Raw genomic sequence first — 18,728 nt, 5'->3', positions numbered from 1 at the left:
AGGAGATGAGGTGAGATGGAAGGAGGGGAGAGGAGAAGACGGGCAGAGATGAAAATGGGGAGACGAGCATAGAGAGGAGGAGCGGGAGACCGAGGAGAGGAGATGAGGAAGGAAGGGGAGATGGAAGAAGGTGAGGGGAGAGGCGCATTGAGAGGAGGAGAAAGGAAGAAGACGGGAGGTCAGAGAAGTGGGGAGAAGGAAATGAGGGCGACTAGGAAGCAAGGGAGATGAATAAGGAAGGAAAGCAACTGATGAAAGCAGAGATGACAGGATGCAGGAGGGAAAGAGGAGGAGGAGGTTTCAGGGGATTTATTGAAGAGCGGTTACTGTAAGAAGAAGGAGAGGGGGAGAGAGAGAAGGGGAGAGATAACGACAGAAGGAGGAGAAAAGATAGGATGACAGCAAGAAAGAAAGAAAAGACGAGGGGAGCTGGAGAGAGGAGCAGGGAGGAGGAAGAGAGGAGATGTGATGGAAGGTAAAAAGAGGTGAGGAGGGGAGAAGTGAGGAGAGGAATGAAGATGAGGTGAGGAGAGGAAGGGAGCGGTTGATTGGCGAGGAGCTTCAGTCTGTGTTTCTGATCCTCCTGTGGTATCGTCGCCTTATGGTCGTACTGGAATAACGACAGGGTGTGTGGGATGCTTGTGAGCCGGCGCCCCCTAGTGCCTGCAATCCCAATCGCCTGCAGCATTTGGAAGGATCCGGGAGTTAAAAGAGCCTTTCTCACACTCTCCAAAGACACACCCTCCTGATCCTGCTCCACGCTTGAACAACCCACCACCCATTCCTCATGCAGCAACATCCACCATTATACACACAGCTGTGTGTGTGTGTGTGTGTGTGTGTGTGTGTGTGTGTGTGTGTGTGTGTGTGTGTGTGTGTGTGTGTGTGTGTGTGTGTGTGTGTGTGTGTGTGTGTGTGTGTGTGTGTGTGGTTGTCTTTCTTATGGTTGTGTTTGTGTAATTTTGTGTGTGTTTTCCATGTGCATATTTCACTGTCAAGTGTGTTTTTGAATCTGTCATCTGTGTGTGTGTGTGTATGTGCATGTTTCCATGTGCATGTTGTGTGTTGTGTTTGTGTATTCTCATTTCCTTCTCACTGCTTGTGTGTGTGTGTGTGTGTGTGTGCGTGCGTGTGTGTGTGTGTGTGTGTGTGTGTGTGTGTGTGCGCTTGTGTTTGAATGCCTTTCTGTGCTTGCCTATGTGTTCATACACGCATGTGTGTGTGAATGAATGTATGTGTGTTTGTTTGTGTGTGCTGTTTTTGAGCATGTGTGTGTACTTTTGGCTTTTTATTGTGAAAGTGATCTGGGGAGTGTTATGGGGGCAGAGAGATAAGCCTGGTGTCACTGGCGTCTAATCATACTCCATGTTTCTTATCGGCTGCAGACTCATGAGACGGAAAGAACTGAGGAGAGAGGGAGAGAGGGAGAGGGAGAAAGGGAAACGATAGCAATAATGGTTGATAAGCGAGAGGCAGAATGCCAAGCAAGAGAAAGGGAGACAATGAGGGACGGAAGGAGAAAGTGATCGGAGTAGAAAGAAATACGGGCGTAAGAAGAGAGAGAAAGACTGATGAAAGAACAGAGGGAAAAAGAGGACGAGAGAGGAAGGAATGAGGGAAGGAAGGATTTAAGGGTCCGCTGCACTAAAAGCATACAGGGAAGCGGTGCCAGCGCCCCGTGTCCCACCTCACCTCGCCACCCACACCTTGTGTAAGAGGATCCGCTGCTGCGATACCACTCCCCACCGCGGGCGTGCACGTGTGTAGCCGGCGTGCATGTGTGTAGCCGCCGTGCACATGCGTAGCGGGCATGCACGTGTGTGTGTGTATGCGTGTGTGTGTGTATATATATATATATATATATATATATATATATATATATATATATATATATACACACACACACGTGTGCGTGTGTGTGTGTGTGTGTGTCGGGGTTATCAGGATTGCTAAGGATGGGTGGTAATTGAATAATGACAGTGAAGCCTCTGATGGATTACCTGTCACTCTTTCCTCCTCTCTTCCTCCATCACTGTCATCCCTCTCTCTCGCTGCCGCTCGCCGAGCAACCCCTGGTCAAATTGTCCTCCATCGCAGCCGTCACCTATGCCAGTTTGGATAAAGACACCCCCCCCCCTCCCCCCCTCCAACCACGCCAATACACACACACACAGAAACAGTGGACTACGCTGAGGGAGGCTAAGTTGGTTTTATTTGGCCATCACGCCCAAACAGCCTGCAAGAGTCAGAGCAGCAGAAAGCAATTTTGCCGTATTTTGCTGCAGTGCAGTTCAATCTGCACTATCTGCTAACGACTAAATGGGAGTTCTCCATCATGGTGGCTGCCGCCTCGTTCCGGAGGATTAAAGGTGGTATTTTAGGGCGAACGAGTGCAACACAGTGCGTTTGTTCAATGCTTTCAAATATGGAGGCTGCTCTGTGTGGGGTGGACCACCGACAGTGCTGTCCCCGATTGAACCCCCACCACCCCTTCACCGCCACGCCCTCCCACCTGCAGAGGTGGAGTGGTCCACCTGGTGGAGTATGCCACCCGGGGCCTTTATGTCTTTTTGGAGTTGAACCTTTCGCCCTTCTCACTCTCCCTTCCTCTTTTATTCCCTTCATTCTGTTCTCCTTTCTCACCTCTCTTATTTCTCACCCCAACACTTGGGCAAGATACTTTCGACGGTGTGTGTGTGTGTGTGTGTGTGTGTGTGTGTGTGTGTGTGTGTGTGTGTGTGTGTGTGTGTGTGTGTGTGTGTGTGTGTGTGTGTGTGTGTGTGTGTGTGTGTGTCTGTGTGTGTGTGTGTGTGTGTCTGTGTGTGTGTGTGTGGACTAAATAGAGAGTAAAAGATCTGGCGTGATTCATTTGAACACAGGTATTATGTTGTTATTTCAGGACAATTAGACATCACAGAGATTTCAAGCTCCAGAGTTTTCTCAACATTATTTATTTAATTGGTTAAAAAAAAGTGTCGCTACATATTAAGTTGGGTTGGATTATTTACATAGAGGCCTTTTAAACAAAGACGGTCAGTGATAAACAGCACTAGTCGTACAAAAAAGGGTTGTACACAGTTGCACAACGGATTTTCTCAGACGATCAGGTTTTTTTTGCCTTTAGCCTGGTCCTCTTGTTAGAGACTCAGAGAGAGACGTGTCCAATTTTTCCTCAGTGTTTATCCAATTGACTCATACCTTCGTGGTGGTTGGTTTTCTTTACCAAAGGGAACTTTCTTTCCATATATTAGTATTAGTTATATTTCCATATAATAGTACGGTTATACCAACATTGCCCATTGGTCTACAATGGACTAAAAAGGTCTAAAAAGCCAAATAAATACATTTTTGCTTATTTTGGCGTTGGACTAAAACTTTGGGTTGTGTCGGGTATTTTTGATGCAAGAAAGCATAGTTTGACAAATTAAAAAATACCTAATCCCTCAAATAGTCTCAAATAGTTACAGATAACAAAAAAAAGGAAGATAAATGCGCAGATGGCAGGTTGAACCAAGCCACAGGTGAATGTCTTTAATACATTTTACAGTACGTGATCCTGTCGGTCAAGTAAGGATTTTTTGCACCATCTGATCGTTTGGCTGTGATTCGTTTAGACCTTCGGTTATAGTGACACCTCCTTAAATAAACGTGAACAAAACAGATGATCCCTTTTGATCACAGTCAATTTCATATCAGTCCTGTTTGTTGATCTTTCACCAATCGTACCGTCGTACTTATCGCCTCTTCTGGTCAAAGGCACTTTTGGATGCCTTTCCGTTGACCATCTCCCCTCCAAACATTATCACTGTAATTATATCAGTGCCAAAAAAATATACATATTGAGAAACAAAACCCTTGGATATTTAGTAATCGTCACACCGCTGACTCTCTTCCGTGTTTCGGGGGTAGACGTACTGTAGAGCGGCAGCAGAGATGGAGCAGGGGTTTCGGGGTGGGGGTGGGGTAAAGAGCGTCGGAAATCACAGTGCGCTGCGTAAAGTGGAAACGTTAAAATGTCTTGAAGTAATAATAGAAGCTGGGAAATGCACCGGCACTCGGGGTCACCGGAGGCGACGGGAGCTCTAATCTTCTTTTCTTTTCTTTTTCTTTTTTTTTTTTTTTTTCTTTTCTTTTTGCTGTAACTCTATCGCGTGATGGCGAGCCGAGCTGGCGCAGAACGCTCCGCAGCCGACGTGAGAAAACACTGAACCCGACCGTGCACGCTGGCATCCGGGCACTAAGCACTAAATGTGAGCTGTGGGAGCACAGGAATACCACTGACACGCACGCACGCACACACACGCACAAACACAAACACGGGCGGCAGAGGCGGAAAGTAACTAGTTACAACGACACTCACTACGGTACTTGAGTAGGTCTTCAACTTTAATGGTACTTTATTGAGTGATTTTCAAATTAAATATTGTAGTTTGTTATTGTGCATTTTGACTTTTTTTTTTATATATATTTTTTTACATTTAACAATTTTTACAAAGTAAATATTTAAACGTTAATCCGGGTTGACAAAACAATCAAGGACGTTTTAAGAGGTCCCTTAAAACGTCCTTGAAACATCCCTTTTATTGTCTGCACCAAATGAAATCGGTCTTTTAACTCGTTGTATCCTGTGTCAACTCGGACTGATTCTGTTTACCCAGATTACGCATCGTGGGGGGAACTTGGTACTTTTTCCTAGGACTTCTTGTGTGCTATCACCGGGTGCGTTGCATTACATTTCACTGCATATATGTATGGAAGTATGTATATGTATGTGACAAATAAAAATCTTGAATCTTGAATCTTGAATCTTGAAAAAAATAAAAGCAACTCGCTAAAGTATGACTACTTTAGTGAACTCATTGTGGTCTTACTCAAGTCATTTTCCTCATCGCAACTTCTACTCGCACTCAAAAACATTTTCTCAACAGTCGCAGTGCTCTTTCCACCTCTGACCGTTGGGAACACACACGTACACACACACAAACATAGAGACATGGACACAGATGCAACTACACACATACCTGCACACTCTGTGATGGGGTTTCGTTCTCTCTCTCTCTCTCCCTCCCTATTCTTTTCTTTTTTTCCCCCTCCTTCTCTGCCCTTCTTGTTATTCCACTCCATTGATCCAGAACACGTACACCCTGACGCACGCACGCGCGCGCGCACACACACACACACACACACACACACACACACACACACACACACACACACACACACACACTATATGCCGGACAACCAATTACGGCAATAATAGCTGTAGGAACAGGGTACAAAAACATGCATACAGTACCCTGCACACACATACACACAAAAATGTATTCATACGTTGCATATAATTACACACAGACACACACACACACCCACACATAAAGTAAGCGGTGCTTCTAAGGGTAAAAAAACACCCAGTTGTTTAGTGCCAGATACAGAGAATGAAGGCAAAGAGAGTTTTCCCGACCATCCTGCAGGGAAGGAAAATATCTCCATATAAAAGGTTGTTTTCATCATCGTTAGAGATCCTCACAGGGAGTTTAGCACTATTTTTCTACCGGTGTCAATTTAAATTGAATGCTTCCACACAACCGATGTTGAAGGCCTTTGGCAGTTTCCATATAATGATTCCAAATGTTCTAAATACTGTTCCCCAAGCCCGTTTTCGAAATACCTGCATGATCTAACACCGCAGTTGAGGCCACGCAGTGCGCAAAGGCCACAATTACACAGCCACAATTTCCGATGCTTAAATCGCTTTAACAGCAAATCTCTGTATATCTTGCAAATAGCTGTTTTCCCAAACTACTATTTTTCTCTTGAGTCAAAGTAGCTCTTTGAGAGTCTTTATTCCCTGACATGCTTCAAAACTCCCCCTAGGTGCTTTAAAGCTTCTTGGAGGTTTTGTAAGAACAAAACTGTATGGGTTCCGTACCTCAGTACAAACCCCTATAACCGCCATTTTACCTCCACTTGGAAGCTGCGGTGGTCGCACTGTGGAAAGTGACTATTTGTTCTCGCCTCTCCATCAACTTCCATTTCGAAGAGTTTCAAAGACATATCTATAACTATAAGAAGCAAGTCAAAAAAAAAAAAAACATGAGGGGAACCATTAGCTCCTTTCAAGGTCCATAGAAGCAATGTTGGATTTGCGTGACGTTGCTTCCTGAATATGGCACAGTCTCTTCACATGCCAGTAAGAAATGCATTTAGGAATTTAGGCTCCTACGACCTAAATTCCTCTTAGGTCTCTCCCTTATGTAGACTAGCCAACTACTGATCATTTGCATGGCCTCAGTATTAATCGCTCCGATAACTAACCTTCTTACCTACTCCTGCTACCTACTAGAGTCCTGGTATACTGTTGCAGTTTCGGGGTTTTGAGGAGAAGGAGGAACAGAGGTCTTCTTGAGTGTGGTGGTTTGGAGTTTTTGCTCAGTAGAGAAACTTAATCACTGGGGATTGGTTCCCCAGCACTGGCTACCCAACACCTGCTTATGTGTGTGTTGGTGGGTGTTAAGTGGTGTGTATGCGTTTGTCTCAGGGTGGTCGATAGAGATATACCACAACTTGGATGAATTCTGCCGGGAGCTGGCAATCGATGGAAGATAAAATTGACTATTGTGAAGTACTGCATTCAGGAACAGTACACATGGTCATTTAATGCGTCAGCAAATCTCTTTTAATATTTGACTCGCTCTTCTTATGTAGTCATGTAAAAGTGACGTGCCCCACTGTCGTGCAAGGAGAAAATAGTCCCTTTTGCAAATAGTTGAACCCGTTGCTCACCAAATAACAAAAATACAACTGAACTAACTGAACCAGAGGCTGCTTTTGAATTTCAACCTGCTTCATCTTTTTAGTTATAGGTATGGTTTTGAGACTGGATGGAAGTGAATGGAGAGTGGTTAAAAACATGAAAACCTTCATTCCCCACTCAACGACCACACAAGCTATAGTCGAACGTGGGTGGCAGTTCTACGTGTACGGTAGCAGACTTTTATCAACTTTAAAAACATGTACAGTCAAATGTCCTAAAAAAGCTCTGTGTCACTTTAACTCCTTTTAGGGACGATTTTATTTTAAGTCCAAAAGTCCACAATTCAAAAAACTCTATTAGCCTTGAAGCTAAAGTAATAGTTACGGCACTCGGGTGGGGGTTTACAGTAATCTGCACTTATTTTCTACATGTTAATCTTAAGTCGCGCTTTTTGACGCCTTTTTTTACAACAATCGAAAGAACTGATGATCGGCATTGGCGGTTTCCTACCCTGCTAATGAGCATATGAGAGGGAGAATGGGGGATCTGAGAAAGCCTCGTCTTAGAGGAGAGGGGGATCGTCATCGAACCACCCAGGGAGAAAGGCACGAGAGGAAAATGAAAAGCAGAGTGAAAGGGAATATGAAATATGGAGAGATGAAAAGAGGGATGGACAGATGGCCGGGAAGAGAGGAAGAACAAGAGAATGGTGGGATGATGGAATGATGGGATGGAAGTGGATGCACTGGATGTCTTCCTGTTCCATCAGCAGAAGCCTGTCGGAGGGAGAGTGAAATATTAAGAACAGCTGCAGCGGAAATGTGAACATTTTGTGCATGTACACACACACACACACACACACACACACACACACACACACACACACACACACAGCAGCAGCAGATACACCAATACGTCAATGCACAAAAATGAACACAAAGATACCTCCTCACACACACTCCCACACAAACACACACACACACACACAAACACACACACACACACACACACACACACGGACAGCGTGCACACACTCTCACCCTCGCACTCGAAGGCCTGCAGCACGGTGGTGTAAGTGGGGCCCAGCCAGGAGGAGTAGCTACCCAGAACTCTTAGCAGGTGGTGGGTGGAATCGCTGAAGAGAAGATCTGATTCGCCGTAGCCCACTGAGCTGAAGAGGCTGAAACCCTCGGTAGCGTTGCCAAACATGTTCTACGGGAGAGAGAGAGAGAGGGAGGGAGGGATGAAGAGAGTTGAAGGAAATACAGGGACGATGAGCAAGAGGGAGAGCTGCAATGTTCTGTACGTGGGTGTGTGCATAGAGTGTTCACATGTGAGCATGGGGCACATGTGTGCGTGTGTGCGCACAGTGTAGCCTGTTCCTAAAGCAAGTCTGGCGTGCACTTTGACTGTGGACCCCGAGTCGTGCAGTCTTTGTTCTGTGTGTGTGTGTGTGTGTGTGTGTGTGTGTGTGTGTGTGTGTGTGTGTGTGTGTGTGTGTGTGTGTGTGTGTGTGTGTGTGTGTGTGTGTGTGTGTGTGTGTGTGTGTGTGTGTGTGTGTGTGTGTGTGTGTGTGTGGGAATCAGCGTTTATCCACATCGCTGCTGAGGCGAGAGGACGTATCAGTCATCCTCACAACTCCTACACAGCCAGTAAGGAAGACAGATTGCTGTTTAAATGCTGCCAAGCGCCGCACAGCACATTCCTGTGTTCACACACATTGATAGCACCGGCTGATTGATAGCACGGACTGGATTTAGACTAGACACACTGATACACACACATATACACTGATAGACACACACGTACACACTCACAAACGGTTACACGCACATAAGATAGACTAAGATAGGATGGCACTTTATTAATCCCCCGGGATGGAATTCAGCAGCTCAGTGGGGGAAATTAAGTAAGATTATAGACACTAAATTCAGGAAATACATAAAACGAAATAAAAATAATAAGTAATCAACAACTCAAGTAATATACAGTGTGGATTTACAATGAAATAAAAACAAAATACAAAATATAGAAACATAAAATAAACCAATGTGCAATGTACAGTAGCATATATAATTGATAAATATAAAAATTATTACAGCGGTGTGTTATTATTATTATTATTATTATTATTATTATTATTATAATGAGGTAATAAATATAGCTGCAGGCAGCAATACACAGGATCCACAGCATCGACACCAATTACACATTTTAGAGTTCCTATGGAAGGTAGCATCAGTTTTCGATGTCACTCGTCTTTACATCACAGTACGACTTAAACAAGTTTGTTTCCACTGAACGCAGCTCTACGCTACACCACGCAGCTCGCATGATGCGAATGGACGTCCCGAGCCAGAATCTGCACATATATAACGGATTGGATGATGATGTCACAAAGTGTCTCACTCAACAAGCTCATCTCGCTCCAACACCCGGCCAGAAGTTTTAGAACCTTGGTGTAACGTTCTGCTACTTCCCGTAAAAGTTCTATTGAGACCTCAACCGTATCCGTGGGTCCAGCGGTTGTTGACAGCCACTTTTAGCTGGAAAAAATGCCAATGAGAATAAAAATAGCTGCAGGCGGCAATACATAGGGTCCAGTTTAGTCAGGTTTGCTGCGTACTACAGTTTCCCGGGTTCTCTGAGACGCAGCACGATTTTCCGAGTTTACTTTGAACGCCGCATCGGCTCCCCCAGGTTTGTCGTCTCCTGGTTGCTCATTTCGCGGAGCCACCACAACCATCTGGTGCCGTGTCGGTCAATGATGGCGTCGTGACAGAATGACGACTTTCTGTGATTATACTTTTCCGGGTCCTAGTTTTCCGATGCATTTCGAGTCCATGAAACGCATCATGGACTCCTACAGTTTGGATGTTATGACTCTCTCAAATCACGCAAAGTAAGGAGGGACACAACTGCGGGCTGGACCCCTAAATATAGCTGCAGGCAACAATACACAGGGTCCAGTTTAGTCATGTTAGGTACGTATTACAGGTTTCGGAGGTTCCTCAATCTGAGGTTCCCGAACCTGCGCTCTGTGATTATATGCCGGAACATTTGGAGCGGAGAGCACCGCGCCCGGGGGAGAGAGCGGAGGAAGCACTGGGGCTCCTGCTGTACAATTGGCTGTTCGTGTCACATGGTTGTTTCTCTGCTCTGTACGACTGGCTGTTTGTGTCACATGTTTTGTAAAACGCAGCACGAGTAAACTAGAACTTCTGATTGTTGTAACTCACCGTCTTGTCTGTGGAAATAGAGCTGCACTCAGTGACTCAGTGACGGACAGGTGGCCGTTTGGTGCCGTGTCGGGCAATGATGACAAACTGACGGAATGACGCGGTGACGGCTTTCTGTGATTCTTTATACTTTTCCGGGTCCTATTGGGCTGGACCCCTAACGACAACAATAATAATAATAATAATAATAATAATAATATTTCGTAGTGTTATATGCGCGGAATGCATTGCATACACTCTACACACGCCACCGTCCACATACACTTGTGCACAGAATATCCACACACACTCACACACCCCACCCACCTGCACACGCTCCAGGTACTTCCAGACCCGGCACTTGTCCTCAGCGCGCACCACCACAGCGTTGGTGGGAACCATGGCCAGGTGGCACCTCTTGTGCTCGTCCAGACCTGCATCGGTCCCGTCCGGGCACAGCAGCTTCAGGTCCTCCAGCTCCAGGTCCAGGGCCCAGGACTCCTGGTTCTTCCCTGGGATCCAGGACGCAAGAAGAGGAGGAAGATTATATAAAATATAAAACATCAACATAGAAGCGGAGGATCAATGTTTTTTGTTGAAGACAAAGAGATTAGGATGGACTTCAGCACCGCTCTCCACCATGAGGAGGATTAGGTTCATCAGTGCTATCATTGTATTCAATTCCCCATTTTTTTTAACCTGTGCGTAAAACATGTTTGTTTGGATGCTTAAGTCACAAGCTCTGTTGAACCAAAGTGAACAAAGCAAGTGATTAGATGAGAAGAGGCTCTCTAGAGAGCCAAACGCAGAGGCTCGCCATGTTTTCTTGACCTCTGTTTATTGGTCTCACTCTGGACATGTTGGAGCCATATCAGGAAAGATGCTGTGTTTGCTGGCGTTGGCGCGGCAGCCAGGCCTGCGTAGCGTGACCGGGATAATGATGGCCATTCAATTTGGATGATGCCCAAAGCAGAAGAGCAGATGCGGCGAACTGAGAATTAGGACAATCTGTTTGTGGACTGTCGGGGTATCAGCACATCTCTCTCTCTCTCTCTCTCTCTCTTTCTCTCTGTCTGTCTCGTTTTCCCTTTATCTTTCTTCCTCTTCTTCCACTCTTGATGATTCTTGTTGTTTTTCTTTTGTCTTACTCCTCTCTCTCTTTGACGGACTTGTGACACTCACACTTATATATAGGTGGTAGACATCCCGAAAAACCTTTAAAACGCGATTAGTTGGGATTACGTTGACTTAAACAGCACAATGGTTTTTTTTAAATCATAAATGTGAATCAGAATGTACATATAAAAATATTGTAAAACAGCATTTATTGTAATTATGAGGACACTAAATGTGTCGATCCGTTTGTCCTATTAACGCTGGTGTGTATTCAGGTATTTTGTCCTGACATACACACACACATTTAGTCACATCAGTTTCCCATGGAGACTGATCATTGTGGAGCGCAAGGTGCTGAACAACGTTATGAAACACTGACACCCTGTGTCTTGACTGGAACCTGCAGCTCTCTGTCCAGCCCCAAATATCACTATAGATTTATGGAAATAGCTGATATGATATATTATGATGACACTGATATGGTATCACACACTGACCGTCCATGTTGTCAAAGACTGTCATGTGTTTGACAAAGGCCACGTCACCCAGGTTCTCAGCCACACACCTGAAAGAGAACCAAAGAATGAATGAAACGTTGAATGAAACAAAGTACAAAACATCAAAATGTAGAATTTGTAGTTGTTCACCACCTATTTAGACCTAAATGCAGTAGCCATCACACTAGACCTGTTTACAGTGGTGGAAGAAGTACTCAGACATTTTACCTGAGTAAAAGTACATAAAAAATACCCCTGACACAAAAGTTACTCTAGTGAAAGTGAAATTACCACACTAACCTTTTAATATAAGTACTGTTTCTTAAATGTACTTAAAGTATTACAAGTAAAAGTACTTGTCATATCAGGTGCTCTGATATACAAAAGTATAGGTGGTGTCATTGTAATTTACCAGGATATGGACCTAATGAACCACTGATGAGCAATCCTAAATCAGCAGTTGGATAGATCCAGTCGCAGATTTATTGGTTTTAAGCTAAAGTAACGTGAGAGTAAAATGTAGCAGTAGTAGTACAGTATAGATATTTGCTTTGATATGTAGCGGAGTAAATGTCTAAAGTCTCCAGAACTGAACATACTTAAGTACAGTAAGTATAGATACTTGAAAAATGTACTTACAATTATAAGTGACAAATTTCCTGTACTCCATTACTTTCTGTGTGTGTGTGTGTGTGTGTGTGTGTGTGTGTGTGTGTGTGTGTGTGTGTGTGTGTGTGTGTGTGTGTGTGTGTGTGTGTATTTTTGTGTTATTATCTTATTATTAAATGATCTTATTCCTCAACTGTGAGCAGACCGCTTCCCTCAAACAGCTCGGTGTTACCATGAGATCAATCATATCCCGGCGAAGGGGTTTTGACAAGTCACGGCAGTATCACTTTCTACTTTTCCAAATCTCAGCACTCGGCGTCCTCTGTTATCTCTGGTTTTCTACCTCAGGGCCCCGGCCTCTCCAAAGTGTCGCTCCCTGGGGTTGTTGGCACAGATGTGCCGGTCGTTCTCGTCCCCGATGCAGGCCTCGCACAGGTTCTTGGGGTTGTTCCCCCGGGGGTCGTGCTGTGGGTCCTTGATGCCCGGAACACAGCTGTAGCCGAAGAAATCCCCCACGGCTGGCGCAGGAAAGGGAGAATGTATGGAGAAAAGCAAAAAAAATGTGAGAGACGTTTAATTAAGCAGCGCTCAACTTTTTACAATGCAGTCTCCCGAGCTCTTATTATTAATTATCAGTACCAAAACTACCAGTACTCTGACTGCACTTACTGCTGTTGAATCATTTAGTCAATGAATTATTCATTGTGCTTTGGATTCTACTGCCACTGTGAAAATATTGATTATTATAATATTTTTATGAAAAATAAATAAATATGGATAAATAATGATAATAATATATATTTTTATGTATTTAATATTTATAATAACCATAAAACAGAATTACAGTAAACTAAAAATTAATAATGATGGAAATCATTATACCTCTTTGTATCATTGCTATAAACAATTTAAAACTATGTGTTAAAACACACAGCATGGCACATCAATAATAAAGCTTTTTGTACAGTGGAGAATAAGAGAATATAATTGAGGTACTAAAATAGAATTGCTGAGAAATAATAAGCAATGCAGCAGGTATGGATGGATTTGAGGTGTTGTTTTTGTGTCACCTTCCCCACTCTTTCATGGAACTGTTTCTTTAAGTCGAGCACCCGGGTAAGAAGCACACTTTTCCCTTCTACTGGAACAATAAAAGAAAATCAGTAATAATACACTAGGGAATTACGTCCACAGATGCCTGCCAGTTATCTGCTACCTCCCCCTCTACTATTTTTATCTTTTATTGCTTTGTCTCTGTACAGTCAATTGTCCCCCAAGGAGGCACGCTATTTACCATAATGACATGTATATAGTCTATAATATATGTACATTCGGAAATAGATGCATCAAGATACATACTGTACCTGCAAACCATATTAGCCACACACACAGACACATACTCCCCCCCCCCCCACTCCTTCCCTCTCTCCTGCCTCACCCCTGGGGAAGTTGCACTGCTCCCCCACGCTGATCTGAGAGGTGTTGACCAGGTATCCGATGGGGACGGTCCACCCCACCGTGGTGCGCACGCCTGGGTGGCAGGAGCTGCGCTCGTGCATCTCCAGCAGGGAGAGGTCCGAGGAGGAGCGGCGGGCCATCGCCACCACGTAGTAGTCGATACCGTCTAGAGGGAAGGAAGAGAGGGGGAGCGACGAGAGAGGAAGAGAAACAATGTAGAAGGAAGGGAGGGAGTAGATGCATCATCACATAGAAGGTGTATGGGCGTGGGGAACGGGATGGAGAGACATGGTGGGAGGTTTTATCAGGATAATCGTGAAACCTATTCAAGAACCCGTGCCTCATATGTTAGTTTGCATGATTCAGTGCCTTGTTTGACCTTCACAACAGATGCTGTGTTGTCCCCATCGCCGCCCACTCACCCACTGCGTTGTGGGACTCTCCTGCAGCCAGCTCCAGGCCGTAGCACAGACCTGCTGCGTAGATGTCATCTGCAAACATGGAGGCTGCATCCACTGTCCCATTCTTAAAAAGAAAAAAAAATAGCAACAAAGAAAAACAACAAATGTTGTTTCATCACGCTATTTATTGCTCTTTAATGCAGTTTTAACAAAGAGTCTGGAGGGTCTCATTTTCGTTAAACCCTTCTTCAAGGGTTGGGAAGTGGTTGATGATACAGATTTAACAGATTACAGTATTATTGGAGGCTTTCATTAAAAATGTATAAGAAAATTCCTGGATTTCTCCCCGGGCATCCACAAAATGTTATCTTAAACAACTAAAATACAAGACTGGATGGCAGATACCGCCATGAAGAAAGTTAGCTCTTATTTTTTTATTATATATATATATATATCATATTATAACATAAAATGAAGAAATACTGTATATCACATTACATGATGCAAGAGCAATCTAGAAAATCATTTCAATAATCTCAAGAAATCTCATTTGCCTTCGTCATGCATTGCTAAATGGTTTTATATTCTCAAAGGATCCTTTTTCTCTTTTTTTCCTGCTTTCTTTTTTCTACCTTGATTTTCTCCATGCAGTCCCTGGAGCTGAGCCCACGGACGCAGAGCAGCGTTCCCCGGATGCTGCGGGCGGTGGCGTTCCCCGCCAGATCCAGACACTTCTGCTCCTCAGCATCTGACACCACGCACCAGGAGACTGAGCGAGAAGTAGAAGCGGGATTACTAATTTACACTTTTTGGTCCTGGATTTGCATGTTTAAATTGAATGGAAGCATACACTCACACCGAGACCTTTTAAACATTCTGTGAAAATCTCAAAAGGCATATGATACACATTTTACATTTATTATAATTGTATATACTATAATATAATGTTATATTATTATGTAATAAAATATAATCTAATTTTAGTTGAAATTAAACAAACAGACAAAGAAAATAATCTCAATGGGGCACACCCTCTTACCCCACCCCAAAAAGAGAAAAATAAAGAACATTATTATTATAAAATATTAATAATTATTATTGAACTAATTGGTCTTAACAGGACCAAGGTACATAATCAGCACTTACTACTTACTCAGTGTTAACATACAGACTTTAACTGAGAAAGAAATGTGCACAATGTCAAAAATCATAATAGAATAGAAGCATTTAAATTATTTTTTAAAAGATGAGTCAGAAATGGATGCCACATTTTACATTTAACACATCTTTAAGCTCCTGAAACAATTTAGACTCCATGTCAATGGAAATTAGTTTTATATCACAAATCCTCCCAAGGATTATATACTATTATACACTGTAGTTGATTATAGGACAATTTAATGTAGCCTCTGTTGTCTACAAGAATATGGGCCTGTTTAATATATATTATTTAATACTATATATTATTGAATACACTGAAAAAACTTGCTTGATTGGAATCATTGCATCAACTAAAAAAGTGCTTTAGATTGTTGACCTCTCTTTTTGGGGAGTTTTCTCAACTTGAAATGTGCACCTTAATTGCTCTATTTCAATTTCAGAACACCTTTAAAATGACAACTTTAAGGTAAGCTTTTTGAGTTAAAACAATGGCAAAATCATTTCAGTGTATGCCTTTGTAGCTCTTGTAACAAAGTACAGAATAATATAATATAATATAAATTAAAACTGCTGTTATTGTCTGCATGGCTGATAAATGCCCTCCATTTACCATTTACCTGCCTTGAACCCCACTAGCCAGCCACATTTACCTGTAGTCTTCTGCTTGGAGGCGCAGGTGATGGAAAGCAGGAGAAGAACCACAGCTACTCTTCCCTCCAGGTGCTCCATGTCGACTCTGCTTGCAAAAACAACCCCAAAAAACTGTCTCTCTGCGAACCAAACCGGGTAACAGGTGGATTTATTATTATTTTTTGAGTGCGGAGGGGAAAAAAATAATTCTCTCACCTCACCCCCCTCTTATAACCTGGCTCTAATATGGGGGGGGGGGGGGGGGAGAAGGAGAGAGAGAGAGAGACAGAGACAGACAGAGAGAGAGAGAGACAGAGAGAGAGAGAGAGACAGAGACAGAAAGAGAGAGAGAGAGACAGAGAGAGAGAGAGAGAGAGAGAGAGAGAGACAGAGAGAGACAGAGAGGGGGGGGGAGTTATGACGTAGGGGAACAGGGCAAGTAGGCTGGATGACCAAAGAAGAAAACACTACTTTATTCTCCTTTTCCTCTTCTAGGTCTAAGAGCCCCCGGCCAGATAATCCTCCTGTCTCATGAGAGCACGTATAGCGTTTCTCCCCCAATTATTCCCCATGAGACATATCCCCCTCCCCTGCGGGGAGGAGGGAGGAGGATAGGGCCCAAACGCATGGAGGCTCGGGGGGCACCTCAGGTCACCTGACCTGAGGGTCTTTAATTAAAAAGCCGGAGACAATGTGGCCCCTTTGCCAGGGAGAGGGGATAGGGGCCCGGTCCTGCTCTGGCCCAGTGGAGACGAGAAGCCCCCAGCGAGCGGCAGCACACAGCAAGGCCTATTGTCCACAGCCATGGGACCCTGCAGAGGAAAACATATCAGGTATATGATCTCTCTCCGTGTGCCATGCATGCAAATAGGCGCACACACACACACACACACACACACACACACACACACACACACACACACACGAACACACATACATACAAATACATACAAATACTTGTTTTTTTTAACCTGTGTTGTCAGCGTGCTGGGCATACAACACAGAGTATTTGTGCCATTTGCATCGAGGACAGAGTTAGTCTGCAAGAGGAGTTCAAGTTCTCCACCATGCAATGCAACTCTTTATTAATTCTTAAATCATCAAGAACTGCTGCAATAACTCTGTCCTGTGGATGCCCTGTAGAATGACAAGAGCACAGTTTTGGTTATGGAGACACATACATACAAATACAGTACCCTCACTCACGAATGCATACACATACATACAGCATACATACAGCAATGCATACATTTACATACAGACACTCACTCGTGCACACATGCAAAGCCAACTGACACATACAGTATATTCACCACGAGTTAGTCAAGTCTGTTAGTTCGCTCAAACGTGGTTTTCAAATATATTCTCCAAGGGAATTAGAGACTGAATAAGAAATTCTGATCTCTAGTTTTATTTTACCTTCATTTTAGCAGGTTTGTCTCGTTGAGATTCAGAATCTCCATTACAAGAGAGAGGCAGCAGAAGGAGCAGCGTTAGACAACGTTACTGAAACACACATAAAAGGCAGCGCAGCATAAAACATTTACACCTGGAAAAAAAGGTGGAAAAATATTGAAGTGGGAATCTAGGAAGTAAAATGACGTGTCTCCTGAGTTTTAACCATCGCTGGGAATGTGTATCTAACCTGTCCCCTGCATAACAATGTGTTAGATGAAGACACAGGACAATGTGTTTTAAAAAATATATAAATGTATATATTTGTGGTATTGACCCATTTTAATTACTAATTTATTAATAAGTTATACTGTGCAACAACTCAACTACTCTGATCAATACACATTTAAAAAATAAATCATTGGATTGGAAGCATTCATTAGAAAAAAAAAGGGTTTCATTTTTTAAACCTATATATTTTTGGAGCCATAGTTTCTCAATTTTAATTTGAGAAGTACTAAAAAATTAACCGAGTTTTAATTGATCCAATCGGTCGTTTCTTTCAGTGCACTCAATACGAATCTGCTTCTCTCTTTCTGTCGCCCGAATCTACAAAAGGCTGGTTGCGGTAAAGGTCTGATGTTATTCAAGTTCTTAGTATTTAAGGTTGTTGAAAATGAAAATTCTACATTTATTTGTTGAACTGTCATTTAGCGATTGCATTAAGCTGATAACACAGTTCGGTTCTCTCAATTTCCATCATAAAATAAATAAAAAGTGTTGAACCTTTCAAAGCTTCTATACAGAGACAATAGTTATATAAGTGTTTATTTTATTTAGCAGCCATTGTGAAGCCGTGCGGTGTTACATGGGCCTTTGTTTGACGCAGACGTTTTCAAATCTAACTGAAACTGAATCAATCAAACTGACTCCAGGGAGGGATTGGGATAAACACTCTTCATCAAAGAGATGCTTATGCGGCAACGTTACATACATACAGCCTTATATTCGTGTCGACAGTCAGAACATTAGGTTCAGATAAGTTTCCGTCAGCACTTTTTTAAATTCTAATATTATGACTGCATAAAAAAAAAAAAAAGTGGTTATTATTATGGCTTGTTGGATATGGCCAATATTCTGAAGAGAGGCTCAAGTCTACGTTATGAGGTGTAAAAAATAACCGGAGGCATCATTTTTGGCCATGCCCAATTTCTTCTGTGGATTCTTGGTTTTTATTTAATCTTTTTACTTTTTGCTGCCTTATCAAGAACTCATGTTCCTCCTTTCTTCCAGAATGCTGCAGAGAATGATCTTTGACACCATCGAGAGCGAATCCACAGAAAGGAACCTGCTAAAACCGTATTAGAGAGGGTGATGCTTTTCAAATATCGACACTCACAAATAACATTTCCAACCTAAGCTGGGACTGGGAGGAAAAGTCGATTTTCCTGAATAAAAACCTGTGGATCTGAAGAGGAGTCGGCTCACA

At 43.2% G+C, this 18,728-nt stretch overlaps 1 protein-coding gene across 1 annotated transcript in view; it reads right to left on the bottom strand.

Annotated features, from left to right (window-relative positions):
- Positions 1-15,943, bottom strand: part of otomp (otolith matrix protein) — a gene marked incomplete at both ends in the record, with an annotated part of 21,670 nt that extends 5,727 nt beyond the window's left edge. Inside the window, 8 exons of the mRNA XM_080012742.1 lie at positions 7,776-7,966; positions 10,300-10,484; positions 11,586-11,653; positions 12,538-12,712; positions 13,633-13,818; positions 14,075-14,177; positions 14,686-14,822; positions 15,865-15,943. Coding sequence (XP_079868868.1) covers positions 7,776-7,966; positions 10,300-10,484; positions 11,586-11,653; positions 12,538-12,712; positions 13,633-13,818; positions 14,075-14,177; positions 14,686-14,822; positions 15,865-15,943 — 1,124 coding nt within the window. The remainder of the gene's footprint in view (positions 1-7,775; positions 7,967-10,299; positions 10,485-11,585; positions 11,654-12,537; positions 12,713-13,632; positions 13,819-14,074; positions 14,178-14,685; positions 14,823-15,864) is intronic.
- Positions 15,944-18,728: the final 2,785 nt, after the last annotated feature.

This window comes from Zeus faber, assembly GCF_960531495.2.
Source record: "Zeus faber genome assembly, chromosome: 13".
Lineage (NCBI taxonomy): Eukaryota > Metazoa > Chordata > Actinopteri > Zeiformes > Zeidae > Zeus > Zeus faber.
Note: the sequence above shows the minus strand (reverse complement) of the source record. Positions and strands in the feature narration are given on the sequence as shown.